The 18,574-nt window shown below is 40.1% G+C and overlaps 1 protein-coding gene across 2 annotated transcripts in view; it reads left to right on the forward strand.

The window, feature by feature from the left end:
• The window catches only part of ptk2bb (protein tyrosine kinase 2 beta, b), a 34,753-nt gene extending 16,424 nt beyond the window's left edge, over positions 1 to 18,329 (forward strand). The window contains exons 17-31 of one of the 2 annotated variants that reach the window (XM_028953403.1): positions 842 to 942; positions 1,243 to 1,358; positions 1,576 to 1,676; positions 3,052 to 3,141; positions 3,263 to 3,467; positions 4,425 to 4,533; positions 4,750 to 4,809; positions 8,510 to 8,632; positions 8,849 to 8,998; positions 9,074 to 9,112; positions 16,635 to 16,659; positions 16,740 to 16,789; positions 16,883 to 17,017; positions 17,179 to 17,259; positions 17,339 to 18,329. In XM_028953403.1, coding sequence (XP_028809236.1) covers positions 842 to 942; positions 1,243 to 1,358; positions 1,576 to 1,676; positions 3,052 to 3,141; positions 3,263 to 3,467; positions 4,425 to 4,533; positions 4,750 to 4,809; positions 8,510 to 8,632; positions 8,849 to 8,998; positions 9,074 to 9,112; positions 16,635 to 16,659; positions 16,740 to 16,789; positions 16,883 to 17,017; positions 17,179 to 17,259; positions 17,339 to 17,560 — 1,607 coding nt within the window. In that variant the 3' untranslated portion in view covers positions 17,561 to 18,329. Of the gene's footprint in view, positions 1 to 841; positions 943 to 1,242; positions 1,359 to 1,575; positions 1,677 to 3,051; positions 3,142 to 3,262; positions 3,468 to 4,424; positions 4,534 to 4,749; positions 4,810 to 8,509; positions 8,633 to 8,848; positions 8,999 to 9,073; positions 9,113 to 16,634; positions 16,660 to 16,739; positions 16,790 to 16,882; positions 17,018 to 17,178; positions 17,260 to 17,338 lie in introns of those variants that run through there. The other variant, XR_003742367.1, reaches the window with a different exon arrangement.
• Positions 18,330 to 18,574: the final 245 nt, after the last annotated feature.

The following is an 18,574-nucleotide window of genomic DNA, read 5'->3' on the forward strand; positions in this document are numbered from 1 at the left end:
AATAGCTCAGTATAAATGATTTTAGGCTAGAGGCCTGAGAAAGTGCAATCCAGTTACATGACAAAAAGAGCACCGTTATGGAATCAGATTTGTGCCAAACTTTTCAAACCTAAATTTTCTAATATTAAAGGCTGGAATTTTAACAGCATACGTTTTTGCTTACATCTTGCTCTTTTTCATTTTCGCTGCTTGTTTTTACAATTGCACTGCTGGCTCTGCCCTGTGTTATGTTTACACTGCCTGAGAACATTTACATTTACAGCATTTATCAGACGCCCTTATCCAGAGCGACTTACAATCAGTATTTACAGGGACAGTCTCCCTGGAGCAACTTAGGGTTAAGTGTCTTGCTCAGGGACAATGGTAGTAAGTGGGATTTGAACCCGGGTCTTCTGGTTCATAGGCGAGTGTGTTACCCACTAGGCTACTACCACCCTACGGTTGGGTTTTTGGCACAAATCTCCCATGTTGGCGGGGCTTCGCCTCATTTGCCTGCAGATATTTGAGTGACAGCTCCGTACCCTGGAACTCTTATCACTGCATGATACGTGGGCTTCAAGAACACTCAGAGCAGCTATTAGCGGTCACATATGGATCACATCATAATCAGCATATTTAATCAACACTTACTTGGCAAATATGAATAGGAAAAATGTATGCACTATGTGCTCCCTTCAGATTTCTGCCCCCTCTTACTGTATATTCCTTTTCAGAACCGGCACTGTATGTTGGCCTCTTCCCCATTCTGCTTAATTCTGCATAATTTCAATAATGCTTAAATTTGCACAATTAAGGTTTACATATAGTGCAATTTTAATTATGCAGTTTCTGTTTTGTGCAGTGATCATGAAGAACCTGAACCACCCACACATAGTGAGTCTCATAGGCATAATAGAAGAGCATCCAGTGTGGATCATTATGGAGCTGTACCAGTATGGAGAGGTGGGGCCTTTTTTGGTTTAAAAATTTTGTCTGATCTGATATATGCCAAATGTACGATAATTATGAAATGTCTGAGATGCCACTGTGAGCACTCATCACATAGAGTGACACATTTTTATATATTTAAAAAATAAGATAAACATATTTACTGATGTTAGCATACTATCAGTTACATAATGAGTCTTTTTGGTAATCCTGTTCATAAAATACACAACCAAGCACTGTTACATGAAAAGCTGGCAGACAACTTTTGATTTAAGCTCAAATGTTTATCACTTGCACTGTTTCCATTATCTGTAGCTGGGAAGTTACTTGAAGGAAAACCAGAGCACTCTGACCAGTGTCATGCTGGTCCTCTTCAGTCTGCAGATCTGCAAAGCCCTCGCCTATTTGGAGGGAATCAATATGGTCCACCGGTAAGCACATCACATTAGCATTCTATATTTTAATAATAACAAGCCAGACAGAAGAGTTTCAGAGTTCAGTGCTCTAGAGAGGGTCACAAATTGTTAATGACAATGACAATTAGGGAGGATTGAGGATGAAACCTTTTCATACTGCAGTTATCTGAACAATAGTATTTGCTGTTTTTCTGTTGATATTGCTGTTAAAATGTCTGTTTCTATTTTACAGAGATATTGCTGTTAGGAATGTACTTGTTGCTACACCAGACTGTGTGAAACTGGGGGATTTTGGACTTTCTCGATATATAGAACAAGAGGAATACTACAAAGGTCTCTGCTTCTTACCTGTGCTTGTACATCATACACCCCATATAAATAGTAAATTTGTTTTAGAAACAGTCAATTGGATTCTTTCAAAAAGCATTTGCCGTGGTCATGAAGTCTTAACACTCAGAGATTTTAACTGGTCTTTGATCTTGGTGATATTCAGTATTCATACCTAGTGGCATTCAGCATACACAAACAACATACAAGCATACAAAAACAGCATTTCTTTACCCTTACCTATATGAACAGTTGAAACCTGACATTTACAAACTTTTTCTTTTGTCTGACATTAAATCAGACAAATGTTCCCTGTTACCAAAAGTCATTTATATTTACAAAATGTCAGAACAATGAGAGAGAGTATTTTTTCTTTACTTTCTTCAAAGTCAGAAGTTAACATACAAAATCAATATTTGGTAGTATTACATTTAAACAATGTGACTTGGGTCAAATGCTTTAAGTATCCTTCCACAAGCTTCTCACAATAGTTTGCTGGACCTTTGTCACATTCCTCCTGACAGAATCGGTGTAACTGCCAGGTTTGTATGATCTTGCAAGTTTGTTCTAAAAACAGTTCAGTTTTAGTGGCTCATAGCTGTGCCTCAAATTAATTGTCATAGATTTCCAAAATGGTTTAATGACATTTAAAACTTGTCTATATAGGCTTCTGATTTTAATTAAAAAAAAAAACTTGTTTTTGTGACATTTACCAGATACATTTTGGCTATCCTAATGATTATCAAAATGATTTTGGTAATCCTAACTGACCTAATGCAGGAAAAGATACTGAAACATTTAATTCCTTACTGTCTGACATTAAATTAGATTTAATGTCAGACAGTAAGGAATAAAGATTTATGGATTCTTTTGCTGTGTGTATACTGACTATGACAAAAATAAATCTGATGGCACTGGCAGGACATTCTGGGAATAATGATTTATTAAACAACACAAATTTAACCAGCGCAAGTGCCGAAAACAGGGGAAACAAAAGGGGAGAGCATAAACTAACCTGCAGGCGTGTGGCGATTGCCAGAACTGAATAAACTACACAAGGACTGCTAACCAGTGCCTTATAACCGCCCTCCAAATTGGATACTGCTCTGACTATACACCTACATGCTTAACTGAAAACTAATGGAGGCAATAAGCCCAGGACATTTATTAAATTTTGGTTGACTATTTGTATTACTGATGGCATTTCTGAATTTCCGTAACGTCAACCCAGTTATTTCTTATTTTAAAAGGTAATTTAAATAACCAGTCATGACCATTTCAAACAAGTTCTCAAATCAATAATGAAAGACTAAACAATGAGAAAATATATTTCAGTTTCGAAAATTTGTTTTAGATGGCATAAAATGTGCATGTCTTACAGCATCAGTGAGCAGATTACCCATTAAGTGGATGGCTCCTGAATCCATCAACTTCCGACGCTTCACCTCGGCTAGTGACGTTTGGATGTTTGGTAATCTCACCTTTCATATTTTCAGCTTAACTTGGTTGCATTATTTGTTTCTGCTCTGAATTATGTACTTTGTATTTATCCTTGTCAAAAGGATGTGACTGAAGCATTTGTATTTTTACAGCGGTGTGTGTTTGGGAGATCATGAGCTTTGGTAAACAGCCTTTCTTTTGGCTGGGTAACCGTGATGTCATCAACCAGCTGGAGCAGGGCATTCGGCTACCCAAACCGGACAGCTGTCCACCAGCTCTGTACTCCCTCATGACACGGTGCTGGAGCTACGACCCACCAGACCGACCCAGCTTTACTGAGCTGGTGTGCAAGATCAGGTATGTATACTTTTATTTGTTTGCAAAAGAACCTGTTTGAATTTAATCACTTAATTGAACATTTAATATAATCACGATAATTATTTCATCAAACATAAACCAGAAGACCCAGGTTCAAATCCCACTTGCTACCATTGTGTCCTTGATCAAGACACTTAACCCTAAGTTGCTCCAGGGGGACTGTCCCTGTAACTACTGATTGTAATGTCGCTCTGGATAAGGGCATCTGATAAATGCTATAAATGTAATTGTAAACAAATGCAAGTAATTCTACTTTGAGTGAGAGTGAAAGTGGCCATCAGAAATTTGTTCTCAGTACACACATCACATTTTCACCACTTTTTTTATTAAACTGTTCCCACAGATTCAGTGCTTGAAAGGAAGCTTTTTTTTATTTGGTGGAAAGAGCTTTCACATTACTATAGGACTCACCTTTCACTATTTGCAGTACAATTGGTCAATCTAGTGTGTTTAGTGCCTGTGTTTTCCCCTGTGATAGTTCAGTTCACAGTGGGTGATTCTCAATACTGCAATGTTTATTAACACTTGTGGGTGTTTCTCAAAGTCATGATGGCTCCTTGGTTGAGTCGATCAGAGGCTAGGCAACTCTTCGTAGAATTTGGAGAACACATAATAAAAGAGTCTACTCTTTTAAACTAATGTGCATGACATTAGATCCTGCATCGGATGTTTAGAATTGTAAAAGAGGCACTCAGAGGATTCTAGTTGTCTACAAAAATATATGCTAGGTTTGATCAATTGATTCATTATATAGCCAAGATGGCCATTGGTGGTAGAAACTTTACCCCTATTTTACACCCATTTGGATATGGGAATGCATGTTTTTTTTTTTTATTGTCAGTGTGAATACACTAATGCACTTATAATACCAAGCATGAAGAAAATGCCTTATTTATTGGTGAATGTTGCCTCTGACCTTTTGTGACATTGTGGCAGTGATGTACACCAAATGGAGAAGGAACTAGATGGTGAACGAGAGCGAGACAGAGCCCGGGCAGCCAAGTTTCTTGAACCCAAGATTACCATTACCGAGCCACCTCCCAAGGTACACGTTTTAATAAAAGTTCATCATGTACAAGAATTGCTGTTTTCCATTTTACTGTTAGAATAGTGAGGTAAAGTTAAAACCTAAGTATTGTCCTATGGATTGCTTGAATCAGCTACCACAGCTCATTTCAGATGGATATATCACTCTAAATACATACACATGCCTAAAAGAAGAATTGTATTAATTACTGCTGTTTATATGTATGTCCTTTAGCCCTCGAGAATGGCTGGCCCTCGCTTTGGCAACACACTTGCTGTTGGTCTTCATATACAGGTATTTCTGAATGCAGCTTGCCACTGCTGATTTATGATTATGATAAGCTTCAATGTAGGCCATACCTCCTTTAATATTCTCTATAATCTCTTGTATGCTAGGAGTGAAACGTGTGAATCCTTCAAAAGTGTTAATAGTTTCTTAGTTTCTTTTAATCAATTAACAAAATGCAGGAAATAAACAGAAAGGTAATTTAAACCAAATCAATATATGGTGTTACCACCCATTGCCTTCAAAACAACATCAGAATTAGTTTGTTAGCACACACACAAGGACTTACAAGGGTTACAAATGTTGGTGTTTTTCAAGCAAATAGTACAGGGGATGAAGCTGTTCCTGTGATGGTTCTGGTGCTGACAGCCTGTGAATCCATCCAGTTATCTGCCCCAGCTTCACATGCTGTTCCCTGCCTGTTAGAAAGCTGGTGATCCACTGAGAGATAGCAGGGGTTAATCTGGGAGAGTTTGGAGAAGAGGAGTTCCAGAACAATGGTGTTGAATGCTGACCAAAAGTCCACAGACCTGATCCTGTTCTGACCCCTCGAGGTCAGAACAGCTCAGTCACTGAGCACCTTCACACAACAGCTCAAGACCTTCCTCTTTAAAGAATATTTAGATTAAATTGTAACTTTCTTATTGTCGAACTTGTGTACAGAATCTACAACAGAGTGAATAAAAAGATGTATTCATAGTTGGGGTCCTAGTGAACCGGAATTGATCTCTTCATTGATGGTAACTTGGAAGCACGTTGTAAGTCGCTCTAGATAAGGGCGTCTGCCAAATGGCAAAAAAAAAATAAAAAATAACGCAAACAACATCAACATTTTAATTATTTACATATTTTTTATTTATTTACATATTTTTTAAATATTACATATTGCATATAATAGGGTGGTAGTAGCCTAGTGGGTATGAATCAGATGACCAAGGTTCAATTCCCACTTACTACTATTGTGTCCCAGAGCAAGACACTTAACCCTAAGTTGCTCCAGGGGGACTGTCCCTGTATCTAATGATTGTAAGTTGCTCTGGATAAGGGCGTCTGATAAAGGCTGTAAATGTAAATATTTATTTCTTATATAGCCCATAATCACAAACAGTAGGTCTAAATGGGCTTTGACAGGCCCTACAGTTGACATCCCCCACACATGACCCTTCTGCACACAAGGAAAATTTGTCCGAGAGAAAAATTCCTACAGTTGTAAAGGTGTAAAGTCCAAAGTGCAGTATAGAGCATCTGTCCATGTTTGGAGGTACTGGACAGTGTGGCGTAGTTGTTTAGTCCAGTGTCATGGTGTACATTGCTTGTCCATGATAATGCTACTGGTCCATTTGAAGATCCCTGACACTTTTGCTGTTACGGTGTTGGTGTGGTGACCCTCTGGTTCATTTCATGCTAAGCCTTCTTGTTAGCAGTTTCCAGGAACCAAGGTTTATCTGCTGGTCTCTTCACTGGAGTCTGCAGGTGTTCTGCATGCTTGATTCAGTGCCTCAGAGAGAACAAACAGAAGCAGCATTGTACGGTGGCATTGTATGACTGATACTGAAATATGTGGTTATGGTGGTATATTTGTGCAACAGTGGCCCACTACCCTACCTAGGATAGCCTAATTAAGGTGAATTTAACACTGTTTGTGTTTGACTAGGTGACTGTGTGATTAAGTGGACTTAGTAATTGACACTGTGTCTGGGATTTTAACAGAAGGCCAGAGAAAACAGATATGCATTGAGTTTAGATTTAAACACTGAGACCCTGTATGAGTCCCGAACACTGACCAGCAAGCTGTTCCACAGCCACGGAGCGCTATATCTGCTCCTAGCTGTGACTTTCTGTACTTTGGCTACCAGTAGTGACATCCTTTGAATGCAGGGGGCATGGAGGGTTGTAAATAACTAAGAGTTCACTCAGGCACTGTGGAGCGAGACCATTTAGAGCTTTATAGGTCAAAAGTAGGTGAGGTGATAAAGGCATGGACAAACTTTTCTGCATCGTGCATTGAGATCATGTTTCTTATTTTGGCAATATCAATAAGGTGAAAGAATGCTATCCTAGTAATATCATCTATATGCAAATCGAATGAGAGACCTGCATCAATGAGGACACTTAGATCCTTTACTTCTGTACTTGGTGAAATAGAAAAGCTATCCAGGATTAAAGATGAGACATTTTACGTCTGGCTGCTTGAGGCCCAACTACAAGAGCTTCTGTCTTATCAGGCTTTAACAGAAGAAAGTTGGTGATCCTGTCAAGAAGAATAGCGTGATCAATAGTGTCAAACGCTGCACTTAGATCAAGCAGGACAAGCAGAAAAATGCGTCCGAGATCAGAGGACAACAGCAGGTCATTAACCACTTTAACCAGTACTCTCTCAGTGCTTTGATGAGTTCTAAATTCCAGTTGATATACTTCATGAATATTGTTGGTGTCTAGGTATGCACACAGCTGTTGGGCTATGACTTTTTCAACATTTTTTTATATAAACGGAAAGTTGGATATCAGTCTAGAATTCGAAAGCTGACTGCGATCAAGATCAGGCTTTTTAATCAGGGGTCTAATGACTGCTACCTTGAACAAACATGGTACATGGCCGGTGCTAATAATAATGAATAATTTTAAGTATAGGATTTATAACATCGGGTGCTACTTGTTTAAGGAAACAGATTGCACAAGTACATTGATTTGACGATGAGGTTAGTTTAATTAATTTATGCTCTTTAAGGGGGTTGAAGCATTCTAAATGGTCTGCTGATTATTTTTCGTAGCAATATTGACTATTGACTTATCTTTATTCGTAACAATTTTAGTATTAAAGAAATTCATAAAACCGTCACTACTATGATGATATTGAGTGATATTATCTGTATCTGTCTTATTCCTGGTTTGTTTGGCTACAGTATTAAACAGGAATCTGGGATTATTTGTGTTCTTCTTTATTAAATATGAGAGATACGTTGATCGAGTTGCACTTAGAACCTTCCTAAAAGTAAGGAGGCTCTCCTCCCATGCTATTCGGAATACGTTCAATTTACTTAAATGGGATTTACGTTCTAATACCAAGTTATTAAATTTTTATCTCTTACTATCTTCCTTTTGAGGGGAGCGACATTATCTAACGTACTACGTAGTGTTAATTCTAGACATTTGGTTGCTTGGTCGAGTTCAGTGGGGTCTGACAGTGAGTTGATCAGCGTTGATAAATCTGGTAGGGTATTAATAAACCCTAAATAAATGTAATTGTCTGGTTGTCTTTATAACGAGGGGAGTTGAGTTTATTGTGTCTACGACACAATAAGTTTGGTGTACATAACTGTATCCAGGAGGGCTAGACTCATGGTACGTTCAGTAGGAATGATAGTAACGGGTAATTAATTGCTGAAACAGACACACATGAGTGCATGATCCTAATCACCCACAGGTGTTAAACCCTGAATGCTTCATGATTTTCAGTTATTCTTTTATATCCTCAACCCAGCATGGCAATACATATCTTGCCTTTAATTCGGACTTTGGGGGAAAAAAACAAACAAGAAAATAATATTGGATATTTGGAAATATTTATTGAATATTACTCACTAAAATAAATGAACACAGTCATTGAAGGCAGTCAGCTGGTCTGATCAACATAAACATATACTGTTTATTATATATTTTTCTGTAATATTATTACATCTCTCACAGCTCATGTTCATCTTTTTCTCAGCTGAATGAGGCTCTCTGTGCCAGCTCGCCTGACCTGGCAAGTCCATGTGATTATCAATCTCCCATCGACTCCACCAACAAACTGATGTTGCCCAGTGTGTCCCTCCGCCGCCGCAGTATGGGGGTATGTTATGTCTTTCTACAGTAGCAGCTATAGGGAACAACGTCTATGTTGCATTAACTACAAATACATTAAATTAGCTGGCAATGTTAGCAAAATTAGGTTACAAGACCACCCTGTGCAGATATTTTGGTTTTTGGACATAGATATCAATAATGTTTTTCCTTGTTAAATATATACTGTAGTAATAGCTCTCTGCATCGTTGACCTGTGCTGTAGGAGGCTGATCTCACCAACTCACCAACCTGTAAAGAAGATGTACAGCGACTATGGCAGATGGAGAAGCAGCGGCTGCAGGAAGCTTTGAGGAAACAAAAAGAAGAAATGCAGGTGGACAAACAGTGGCTTGAGGAGGAGGTGAAACTTCTGGTGAGAATTCCATTCATCCATTTATCCATCTTAGAATTCGTATTCTTTGTGACAGTTCTATATCCTTCTTTACAGGATCCACTTACCAATGAAAGCACAAAACCTGTCAGAGAGGTATGCTTTAAATATCAGACATACAGTACCAGTCAAAAGTTTGGATGTATCTACTCATTTGTGGGTAATTTATCATTATTTTTACATTATAGAACAAACCTAAAGGCACATAACTTTGAAATAACACATGGCAAGTTATGTAATAAACAACAAAATAGCAAAAAATAGCAAATATAGTTTTTGCGTCTCTCAGGAGGCTTTGATGTGATGGCAGCATTTCAGACTCTTGGCTTCTCTTCCCCACCTTAAGTTAGACAACGGGGACAATTTTAATCAGTCCTAAAGGATTAAGCTGAACACTTTCGTATCATTCAATCATGTTAATGAGCATGAAGCACCGCTTGATAATGACAATAGTGAACAAAGCAGCCATGATGGTAAAAAGAGGCACCTCTGAAAAAACAGATTCATCAAACATAACAACATTTATTTATTATATAGCTTAAAATCACATACAGTGTGTCTCAATGGGCTTTGACAGGCCCTACAGTTGACACCCCCCAGTGTCTCAGAGAGGACAAACAGAAGCAGCGGCAGATGGTGGCATTGTACGACTGATACTGAAGTATGTGGTTAGTGGTATATTTGTGCTACAGTGGCCCGATAGCCTACTAGGACAGCCTAACTAAGGTGAATTTAACACTGTCTGTGCTTGGGTGACTGTAATTAAGTGGACTTAATATTTGACACTGTGTCTGGGACTTTAACAGAAGGCCAGAGAAAACAGATGTGTTTTCAGTTTAGATTTAAACACTGAGATAGTGTCTGAGTCCCGAACACTGACTGTTCCACATCTGCGGACCTCTATAGGAGAAGGATCTGCTCCCAGCTGTGACCCTCTGTACTTTGGGTACCAGTTGTGACCCTGCACCCGTTGATCACAGACAGTAGTGCATTGCAGTAATTTAACCTTGATGTAATAAAGGCATGGACCAACTTTTCTGCATCGTGCATTGAGATTATATTTCTTATTTTTGCAATATTTCTAAAGTGAAAGAATTCTCTACATATTATCTACATGCATTCGCATGAGGGACCTGCATCAATGAGGACACCTAGATCCTTTACTTCAGTACTTGAGATAGAAAGGGTATCCAGAGTTATGATGTAGTCAGCCAGCTTATGTCTGGCTGCTTGAGACCCAAGTACGAGAGCTTCTGTCTTATCAGGGTTTAACAGAAGAAAGTTGCTGAGCATCTTTACTTTACTTTACTTTATTTAGCAGACACTTTTATCCAAAGCGACTTACAATAGGAAGACACCAGCAATTCTCGTTCGATTTCTATAGAATATCGAGTCTACAAACTAAGAGCCCTGATAAGGCTTAGACTTGTCATTGAAGAGCATGCTCGGAGATTGTTGGGTGCTAGACTAAGAAAAATTATAATGTATTTATACATTTTGTATTTGTTTGTTCAATGTGTACGCATGTGCTTGTGTAAGTGTTAGATTTGTCTGTAATATTTTTGGAATAAGAGGGTTTTCACCTTCTTCTTAAAAGTGGTGATAGTCTCGGCTAGTCGTGTGGAGGAGGGCAGGTTGTTCCACCAGCCAGGGACAACAACGGAGAACAGACATGATTGGAATCGGAGACCCCGTGAAGAAGGAATTTTTAGTCTCCTTTCGTTTGCTGATCTGAGAGAGCGTGCAGGAGTGTAGCTAGGTAGTAGTGTGTTGATGTAGGAGGGCGCAGTTCCATTTACAGCCCTGTAGGCAAGCATCAAGGATTTGAACTCAATGCGAGCAGCTACCGGGAGCCAGTGGAGGGAGGTAAGAAGAGGTGTAACATGGGTGTATTTTGGCTGATTGAAAATGAGACGGGCTGCCATATTTTGGATCATCTGGAGTGGTTTTATGGTGAATCTACTGTGTAATGTCCTTCAGACAGTTCTCTATTTTGTTCAGTTGCTACCTCTCGTCTGGCATTTCTGATAGATACAACTGTGTGTCGTCAGTGTGGCAATGAAAGCCAATACCATGTTTGCAAATGACGTCACCTAAAGGTAACATGTATAAGGAAAATTGCAACGGACCTAGGACAGAACCTTGTGGAACACCAGACTTTACTATATGAAGATGAATCACCATTGATGTCCACAAACTGATATCGATCGGTCAGATATGATCTGAACCATATAAGGGCTATTTCCTTAATCCCAACAATCTCTAACTTGTAAAGGAGATTAGTGTGATCAATAGCATCAAACTCTGCACTCAGGCTAAGCAGGACGAGCAGCAAGATGTGGCCCTGATCAGAGGCCAACAGCACGTCATTAACCACTTTAACCAGCACTGTCTCAGTGCTATGATGAGGTCTAAATCCTGATTGAAATAGTTCATGGATATTGTTGCTGCTGGGCTTTTTAAAAAAAAAATCTATATAAACGGAAGTTTGGTTATTGGTCTATAATTCGAAAGCTGACTCAACTCACTGTTTAATAGTTGCTTTTTAATCAGGGGTCTAATGACTTCTACCTTGAACGAACTTGGTACATGGCCAAAAATGATTAACTAAGCAATTAGTTAATCATTTTAAGGATAGGATTTATAACATCGGGTGCTACTTGTTTAAGGAAACTTGTAGGAAGCGGATCCAATGCGTAAGTACATTGATTTGACGACGAGATTAGTTTAATAATTCATGCTCTTTAATAAGATTGAAGCGTACTAATCGGTGGTCTGCTATTTGAAGAGGTTTTTCCATAGTAATATCGACGGAGTTGTTGTTTTTAAAACTATCGCTACTCGTAACAATTTTAGTATTAAAGAAATTCATAAAATCACTACTATGATGATATTGAGTGGTAGTATTTGTTTCAGTTTTATTCCTGGTTATCTTGGCTATAGTTTTAAACAGGAATCCAGGATTATTTTTGTTTTTGTCTATTAACAAGGAGAGATACGCTGATCGAGCCGCGCTAAGAGCCTTCTTATAGTTAAGTAGGCTCTCCTTCCAAGCTATTCGAAATACGTTTCATTTACTTTGACGCCATTTGCGTTCTAATTTCCGGGCGGTCTTTTTAAGAGAGTGTGTATGATCATTATACCAAGGAATTAAGTTTTTATCTCTTACTACCTTCCTTTTGAGGGGAGCGACATTATCAAATGTACTACGAGTTGTTAATTCTAGGCATTTGGTCGCTTGGTTGAGTTCAGCAGGGTCTGACAGTGAGTTGATCAGCGTTGAAAAATCTGGTAGGGTACAATTACATCTGCGCTGTACTTGATGTAATTGTCATTTTGTCTCTATAACGAGGGGAGCTTAGTTTATTGTGTTGAAGACAATTTAAAAGCAATGAGGAAATGATCTGAGATTATTTCCGATTGCGGAAGAGTAACTATATCTTCTATATTTAAACCGAAGGTCAACACAAGATCGAGCGTGTGACCACCTTCGTGAGTAGGTCCTGTTACATGTTGGTTAACTCCAACTGAGTCTAATAAAGACAGGAATGCGGTTCTTAGTGAGTCTTCTAATTTATCACAGTGGATGTTAAAGTCGCCGACAATTAGGGCTTTATCCACAGATACAACTAAGTTGGAGACAAAATCTGTAAATTCACTAAGAAACTCAGAATAAGGTCCAGGGGGTCTATAAATAATAATCAATGGAATGAATTTAGGATTTTTATTTTGTGAGACTACATGAGTTATATTGGTATATAGAATCTCAAAAGAGTTAAATCCTTGTCCGGGTTTATGAGTAATACCGAGGTTATCCTTATAAATTACTGCGACGCCACCTCCTCTTCCAGTTAAGCGAGGTTGGTGTACATAGCTGTATCCAGGAGGACTAGACTCGTTTAATGCTACAAATTCATTTTGTTTTAACCAAGTTTCGGTCAGGCACAGTACATCGAACCCCTGATCTGTAATCATTTCATTGACAATGAGCGTTTTAGGTGTAAGGGATCTAACATTTAATAATCCTATTCTTATGCCGGGGGTGCTGGTGGTACATTCAGAAGGAGTGATAGTAACGGGTAGTAAGTTGCTGAAACAGACACCCCGCCCAGTCCGTGGAACAGACACAGTGCCAGCATATTTATGAGTCTTATTATTAACGTTTCTTGTAGAATCTCTTGTTTTAATAGAGCGATGTAAAGACACAGTGTCAATATTGTACACGCTGGGTGGTACGCAAATGGCAGATGCTCGGTTTAGCCGGTCTGTCTGCTGCCTGGAGTCAGTTTTGTTTTTTGGTTCTAAGACTATGAGCCAATTTTTAAGACAACTGAGTGGCACCCGCCCAGTTGGGGTGGATGCCGTCTCGCCCAAAAAGACCAGGCTTCCCCCTAAATATTGGCCAGTTATTAATAAAACCCACTTTATTTTTTGGACACCACTCCGACAACCAGCGATTTATGTCGAGGAGCCTGCTACAGGTCTCATCGCTACGCCGAAACTGCGGTAATGGGCCAGAGCAGATTACTGTATCCGACATCGTTTTAGCCAGTTCAAGCATCTCTATAAAATTATCTTTAGTTATTTCCGACTGGCGTAGCCGGACGTCGTTAGCGCCGACGTGAATCGCTATACTAGAGTACCTGCGGTTATTTTTTGCCAGCGATTTTAAATTTGCGCGGATGTCGGGCGCTCTGGCTCCAGGAAAACACAGGGTTTTATTCGCTGGTGCCGGTATCCTCACGTTTCGAACTATAGAGTCGCCAATGACTAGAGCCGGTGGACTGTAGGACCCAGCGGATGCCTCGCTGAGGGGGGAGAAGCGGTTCTGAACGCGAACCGGTGTGTGGTGTCCAGGTGGTGGGGGAGCTTGGCGGGTCGCCACGGAAGCTCGCTTGCGTGATTTACGCCGAGCCGTCACCCAACTGCCGCTACTGGTACCGGCGCCGGGGTAGACACACTCACCGGCTGACTGGGCTGGTGCGCGTCCGGGACTAGAAAAGAGTCGATTAAGACTTCTGTTTCCCTAATTAAATATAAATTTCGGATGCGCTCCTCTAGCTCGGCTATTCTCTCCGTCATTTCCACTAGTCTCCTACACTTCCCACAGGTGAAATCCTCACTGCTGACGGAGTTCGTCAAGCTGTACATCTCACACACTGCACATGGAATTAGCGAAGGAGCCATAACTTACGTTTTTTGGCGATTAATTCTGAGGTGGTTCAGGAAGTCCTTGGACGTAATACAGGCTCGCGCCAAACACACCAAACAGTGCAGCACCGGAAACAGGAAGCCAATTTACCCACCAATTTAAACCAAAATCAGCACAAGATCAAGCATGTGAGTAGGTCCTATTATATTTTCTTTAACTCCAACTGAGTCTAGTATAGACAGAAATGGTGTTCTTAGTGATCCATTTAATTTATCACAGTGGATGTTAAAGTTGACGATAATTAAGGATTTATCCACAGATACAACCAGTTTGGAAAACAAGTCTGTAAATTCACTGAGAAACTCGGAGTAAGGTCTAGGATGCCTATAGATAATAATCAATGGAACGAACTTACCTTCATTCCGATTTTTATTTTGCGAGACTACATGGTTTTTGTTGGTATAGAGAATCTCAAAAGAGTAAAATCCATGTCCGGGTTTGAGTAATACCAAGGTTTTCATTATAAATTACTGCGACGCCACCTCCTATTCTAATTAAGCGAGGTTGGTGTACATAGCTGTATCCAGGAAGACTAGACTCCTTCAATGTGTCACGCCTGCGTGCTGACGGGGGAGGGAAGCGCAGAAGCAGGACATGCTGGGAAGGGGTTTTTATTAATAAACAATAAATAAACATAAAGAACATGCCCGCAGGTGTGTGGCGATTGCCAGAACTGAAAATACACTATTACACAACAGTGCACTAATATCCACGAAAATGTCGTCCCTTCTGAAGGGGCGGAAATGTTCGGCTTTTATTCGCTGTCAGGATTGGCCACCGGTGATGAGCCCAGCTGCAGTCAATCCTGACATAATGATTCAAATTCATTTTCTTTTAACCAAGTTAGGCACAGTACATCAAACACCTGATCTGTAATAATTTCATTAACAATCAGCATTTTAGGTGTGATAGATCTAACATTTAATTATTTAATTTATATCGGAGGTGCTGTTGGTACGATCAGTAGGAATTATATTAACGGGTAATAAATTGCTCAAACGGACACCCCGTCCAGCCTGGGAACAGGCACAGTTTTATTATTAATCTTAATGTTTCTTATGAGATTAATAGAGTGGGGTAAAGACACAGTGTCAATAGTGTACACGATGGGTGGCTCTATGCAAAAGGCAGACACCGGTTTAGCCAGTCTATCTGCCGCCTGGTCAGGGCTCTGGTGAGATTAGTTTTTTGGCTCTAAGACTATGAGCCAGATTTTTAGATACTGAGTGGCGCCCGCCCAGTTGGGCTGGATGTCATCTCGCCCAAAAAGACCAGGCTTCCCCCGAAATGTTGGCCAGTTATTATTAAAGCCCACTTTATTTTTTGGACACCACTCCGACAACCAGCGATCTTTGTCGAGGAGCCTGCTACAGTTCTCGTCGCTACGCCGAAAATGCGGTAATGGTCCAGAGCAGATTACTTTATGTTTGGGGATGTTGGGTGCTCTGGCTCCAGGAAAACAGAAGATTTTATTCGCTGGTCCCACTCGCGTTTCTATCTGTGGAGTCGCCGATGACTAGAGCCGGTGGTTTGTAGAACTCAGCGGATCCCTCACTGAAGTGGAGAAGTGGGGGGTGGCGGCCTGGAGGTGGGGGAGATTGGCGGGTCACCCCAGTAGCTCGCTTGCGTGATTTACGCCGAGCAGTCACCCAACTGCCCTGCTGTTTGGTGGCCGCTACTGGTACCAGTGCCGGGGTAGAGACACTTATCGGCTGACTGGACTGGTGCGCACTCGGATAAAAAAAAGAGTCTATTAAAACTTCTGAGTCCCAAATTAAATATGCATTTCGGATGCACTGTTCTAGCTCAGCTAACTGTACATTTCACACATTGCACAGGGGATTAGTGAGGCAGCCACAATGTACGATTTGTTGTGTTTAGGTGATTCTTAATTCAGAGATAATTCAGGATCCAATCCAGCTCACGCCAAACACACCAAACAGTGCAGCACCGGAAGCGGAAGTCACACAACATACTTTTCTACTGGTACCACTAAATATGTTTCTTGCATTGGATTTTTCAAAATTGCTCCGTCTTTCACTCCATAACTGACACAGAGTAGGTGCATCCAAACTTTTGACAGGAAACAAGAAAATACAACTAAATAATTAAAGTATGTAATATTTAAATGCAGGTTTTTGAACTTTGAATGATAGAATTGAATAGATTGAATGATATCTGTAATAAAAAAAAACAACACTTAATAGCATATATCACCAAACCTTGGTTCTGATAAAAACGTTTCCCTAAATATGACCAAAACAAGCAAAAAAGGCAATGAATTAGGCATAAATAAACAATAATGCATGAAACTCCAGCAGATGTTTGTTGGCCAGGCTGTCTTGTTACAATGTTAGTGAAAGTGATGTTATACTATATTGAACTCTGTTCTGCCTTGCCCTCCAGCCACAGGACCCAAGTCCAGAAATCGGTGAGTGTCCGAAGTTTAACATTGTGAAAGACCCACCTTAGCAATTGTGCTGTGATTAACTGCCTTCTTTTTCATGACAGCTGATGCTCTCAAAGCTCCTCCTGAAAAGCCGCCAAGAATCTCTGTTCAGGTAATAATTAGACAGGCAGATAAGATGTCTGCTCTTCTGTTGTTCAAATAATTGTTACAGTGATCAGTTGACAGAATATATGGTTCCCATCAGCCTGTTCCTACAGCAGAACTGGACCGCTCTGATGATAAGGTGTATATTGCAGTCATGGAATTGGTGAAAGTGGTGGTGGACCTGAAGAATGATGTCAACGCACTGCCCCCTACAGAGTACATCTCAGTGGTCAAAGTGAGCAAAGAACATTCTTCACAAGAGCCATATGTGTCAGAGTGGGCTTGAGTCCAACCATTTGTGGAATTTGTTTGATTATACAGCTTTTGTGTCAGTAACATGATGTTAAATCCCTTTGTGCTGAAACCACACATAACCTTTCTCATCTGTCTTTCCAGAATGTTGGCTTATCCTTACGGAGCCTGATCAATAGCGTAGATGAACTTTTGCCCACTTTGCATGAATCTAAAAGAACAGAAGTAAGTTTATCCTTAAGTTTTTCCTGATTTCAGACCAGTTCAGAGAAACCAAGCCCTTTTACGTCTCATTTCTCCTCAGATTGAAGGCACTCAGAAATTGCTGAACAAAGACATGGCCGAGCTGATAAGTAAGATGCGCCTGGCTCAGCAGAATTCCATCACCTCTCTGAAGGATGAGTGTAAGAAGCAAATGCTGACGGCTGCCCATGTTCTGGCCCTGGATGCTAAGAACATGCTGGATGCTGTAGACCAGGCAAGGGTCCGATCTAACCTGGCCAAGCCCAGCCAGGATGTGGAGTAGCCAACAGGATGTTCTTGATGCCACAAATGCAGCTCTGCCAAGGCCATGAAACTAGTGTAGTACTGTATGAGAATTTGACATCATTTCCCTTAAATCTACTCTGTTTTATCCTGTTTTTTCTTATTGACTAGTGAGAAAAAGTTACCTGTTTTACTGTGAAATATATAATTCAAATCTTTCCAGCCCTTCTGCTGTGTAATCTTCAGAGTAGTGCAACTCTGGGAGCCACCGAACAGCCACCGAAATCCCATGGTTGTGTCAGCAGGTCCACACAACATACATGTTGATCCTCACATTACTGCTTGGTTTTACCTGAGAAGGAGTGTAACTTAATATAACGCTTAAGTGATGTTCAACACAGGACAGTTGTGGTCAGTTTCAGTTACAATGCAATGTTCATCAGATATGTCAGTTGGTTAGTTTCTTTGTGCAGGTTACCAAGCAATCACTCGTTTTGAGTATGAACACTGTCAAAGAGGGGTCTATTTGCCATCTAGCAAATTATATGACACTCCCAATTTATTATGTGACACATGCAATTCATTCCACAGCACACCCCCCTGGACTCTAAACCTAATTATCTGCATTGTTAAGAGGGTGATGTAACCTAGTCTGCATGGACTGTAATCTTAACCCTAAATTCTCATAACAAACCACAAATCAGTAGGTGTGTCTTTGTTTTGTACATCTCTGAACATATGTTGAATAGAATTATGTATCAGGTACTGAAAAAGAGCACATCCATCTTAAAAGGGATATTTGAAAGCAATCAGTTGTGTGGCAATGTTTTTGGTTTACAGAGTTATTGGCCACTGATTTCTGGTTTGGAAACGCCAATACAGAGTTATGGTACACCATGGTCACTTTAGTTTTGCAATAAAATAATAATTTTGGCTGTGCTGCCCCACCATACAATTGATATGTGCATAACTTCATATTCCATGTGTACTCACTGACTCAACCATCATACTTAATTATCAGTTAGACCACTGGCTGTTACATCATGCGCAGAAT

This window comes from Denticeps clupeoides, chromosome 14 (assembly GCF_900700375.1).
Source record: "Denticeps clupeoides chromosome 14, fDenClu1.1, whole genome shotgun sequence".
In the NCBI taxonomy this organism is placed as follows: domain Eukaryota; kingdom Metazoa; phylum Chordata; class Actinopteri; order Clupeiformes; family Denticipitidae; genus Denticeps; species Denticeps clupeoides.